The sequence below is a fragment of the Larimichthys crocea genome, chromosome XIII (assembly GCF_000972845.2).
Source record: "Larimichthys crocea isolate SSNF chromosome XIII, L_crocea_2.0, whole genome shotgun sequence".
NCBI lineage: Eukaryota > Metazoa > Chordata > Actinopteri > Sciaenidae > Larimichthys > Larimichthys crocea.
Window position 1 is genome coordinate 23,776,261 of NC_040023.1, and position 3,128 is coordinate 23,779,388.

The following is a 3,128-nucleotide window of genomic DNA, read 5'->3' on the forward strand; positions in this document are numbered from 1 at the left end:
ATGTTATTTATTTATGTATGTATGTATGTATGTTATATATATATTATTTTTTTTATTATTATGTGGTCATTGATTGAGCTCTCTAACCTTGTTGAATCAGCACAAGTATGTTTAAATTATTAATTTAATGAAAGGAAATGGGAGTTGATTGGATCCGAACACTGTGGCCATTCTTGAGTCATTTAATGTTAAGAAGATCTGAGGTTTTCTGGTCGCCACTTTGCCAAGTTTTACAGCCCTCGTGGTGTTTTTCCTAATGACCACGAGCATTGAACTTTTCTGAAGTAAACAGCATAATAATTTGGCAAAAAAAAAAAAACAGAGTGTGAGCTTTTATCTTATTTCTATAAAACAGACTCATATACAAATATACATGGCATTTCAGAAAAATGCATGTTTTTCCAGGTAGGCATTCTTTTACTTTTGTTGTCTTTATTGTCTACCTCTAGTGTGAAGGAGGAAGATGTCTGCAAAATGCCCAATCTTTAATCAGTGTTTAGTTTGTCCATTCTGGGATACTGTAGAAACATGGCGAGTCAACATGGGGGACTCTGGAAGAGAATCTGTGGTGTCTATAAAAAAACATAACTCCTATTTTCAGGTGATTATACACTAATGCAAACAGTTATGCAAATTACACTTCTGCCATATTTCTAACTACAGCCCACTAAATCTGACACACTGGAAAAGTGTAAAGCAGTAGTAGAGGAGTGAACAGCCAGCCTGACTCTATCCAAAGGTAACAACATCTGTCTACCGGCATCTCTAAAACACACAAATTGGCACATTATACCGTGGTTTTGTAAGCCATACAAAAATCAGAGAGTAAAAGCAACAAGTTGTGGTTACAACCTTTGCCTTTTCCATCTCTCCAGCTATTGCTATCCAATAAAGCAAAAAATGCGGAAAAAAACAATCTTTCAAAAAAGATTGGATTGCTGTGAGGACACAGCCACAGTTTTTGGATCAGGCCACAGAGTCGTGGCTAAGAGCGAGTCTGACAGCTGCTGTTAATCATGACCAGCTGTACTATAGTAGACCTCGCCTTCTCACGACACCTACAAACACACACGCTTAGACACACAGACCGGGATGATGGTAGGGGTGTGTGGGAGTGAGAGTAGAGACTGATTTGATTTGGACTGTGGACTGGACTTTTGTTAAAGGCACAGAGCTGCCTTATACTCACACCATTCTTTTAAGATGGAGCACAGGCCTCCTACTTCATCAGAGAGAAAACGGAACAACTTTAAGCATTTCAAGATATTTGCGTTTGCGTTCATAAAAAAACAGAAGTTCATTTTTAGTTTGGTTTCACATGTATTATCTTGACTGAAGAGTTTACCACAAGCTGAAGTGAAAAACTTTGTCATCATACTGCATATTTCCCCTTTTTTTATGATCAGGACATTCAAACATTTCTGCTATTCCTCCTCTGTGAAGGATGCCACTGTCAAACAGAGATTTATCACCTGACTTTGCAGTTGCCGTCTGTTCTACGGAGCATTTTAGCGTCTTAAGGCATATTGTTTTTGGTTAAACCTAAGTTTTCCCAATAATTTCCTGGAATTCATTATGTAACTTTTGCAACAATAATAATTGTTGCAAAAATGCTTTTTTCGCTTGTAAGAAAAGCTCCAGCAGTTAAATTTTTTTTGGGCATCTTTCGTGTTTTAATCTCACTCATTTGTAATTCTAAATATTTTTTTTTTATCATCAGACCCGTGAAGCCAACCGCATCGGCGACCAGATAGGGGCGGAGCGAAGCAGCAAGACGGCCAGGACACTGAACCATGTGGGCCTGGGAGTCGGCATCGGGTTCCTTATCCTCAGCATTGTCTATGTAGCCGTTGTGGCTTCTTAAATCTGTTTAAACTTTTCCATTTTGTAGTTTATATTCATTCTGCTTCAGGTAATTAGACCATATTAGCAACATTACCGGTCATCAGTAAGAGTTTTTCATTTAAATATGTAAGACTGCATTGATTTGCTGAAAGACATTCACATTATTTTAAAAAGTAAAACAGTATATGATTTTCATTATTTGAACACAACTTTCTATCTTTCTCGATTCATATTTCATCAACATATTTTGTGTCTTTGATTCAACATTTTTTCAGCTTTGATGCCGTTTTTGTTCCACCACACATGCATACCCACAAGTATCATCCAAAGGATACTTAAAATTTTATGATTATCAGTACAGTTTGTAGTGTGTCGAGTTTTGCTTTGCATTGTCTAATTGTACGGGTGAAATATCATCGCCCTTCAACAGAATTGTTGTCTGTAAATATGCACTAACCCCCTTTAAGCCTCTTTTGAGTATGCTAACATATTATTACATTACAAAAATCTAACCAATGATCGTTCAGAAAGAGGGAGTGAGAGCGATTTTAGCTTTGTTTAGATCACATGAATGAGTAGAAAAAAACAAAGGATGAGCCTGTTTCTCATGAAACCGTATCTGATGTGAGTGTACGCTCCAAGAGGACCTCGTCCTCTTTTCCAGTGAATTCACAGCTTCACACAATCAGCAGAAACTTTACAACATCTGAGCCAATATGGCTAACGCAGCCAGTTGCTTAATTGGTGGCTCTGGTTTATCTGTTTTGAAAGCTACAGTGTGATATGTGCCGTTGTGTGTTTATTATCCAATGATTGCATTTTCTTTTCTTAAACAGAGCTGAAACAGTTAAATTTTACATATAAGTAAAGCATATTGATATAAGAAATGTCGTGCTGTCTGGTCTTTTTAGACAAGAGCCCAATATGGTGTGTCGCAAAACAAGCATCTGGATCTACAGTGTGGAACGGATTAAGTTTCAGCATAATCTGTATCTGCACCAGATTAAAAAAAATAATGATTTCAAAGCTTCATCTCTAGGGTTGAAGAAAAATACCTGCCTCCACTACCCCTTACTGAACTGATACTACATGTTTATAATACATCAGCAGTCTTATCTCCTACTTTGTCTGTGCCTGTCTGTCTGATCCATTTGTCTATTACCCTGAGTTGGCTTCACAGAAAGCTCCAATGAGACAGGATATTGATCATCTTTGATGTATGACATACTCAGTTTTGAGGGGAACCAAGAAACCTGCAGGTATAATAAATATAATAATAATAA

At 37.1% G+C, this 3,128-nt stretch overlaps 1 protein-coding gene across 1 annotated transcript in view; it reads left to right on the forward strand.

Annotated features, from left to right (window-relative positions):
• The window catches only part of LOC104928091 (proline-rich transmembrane protein 1), a 15,835-nt gene extending 13,103 nt beyond the window's left edge, over positions 1–2,732 (forward strand). Inside the window, exon 3 of the mRNA XM_010742313.3 lies at positions 1,721–2,732. Coding sequence (XP_010740615.1) covers positions 1,721–1,864 — 144 coding nt within the window. The 3' untranslated portion in view covers positions 1,865–2,732. The remainder of the gene's footprint in view (positions 1–1,720) is intronic.
• The last annotated feature ends 396 nt before the right edge of the window (positions 2,733–3,128 follow it).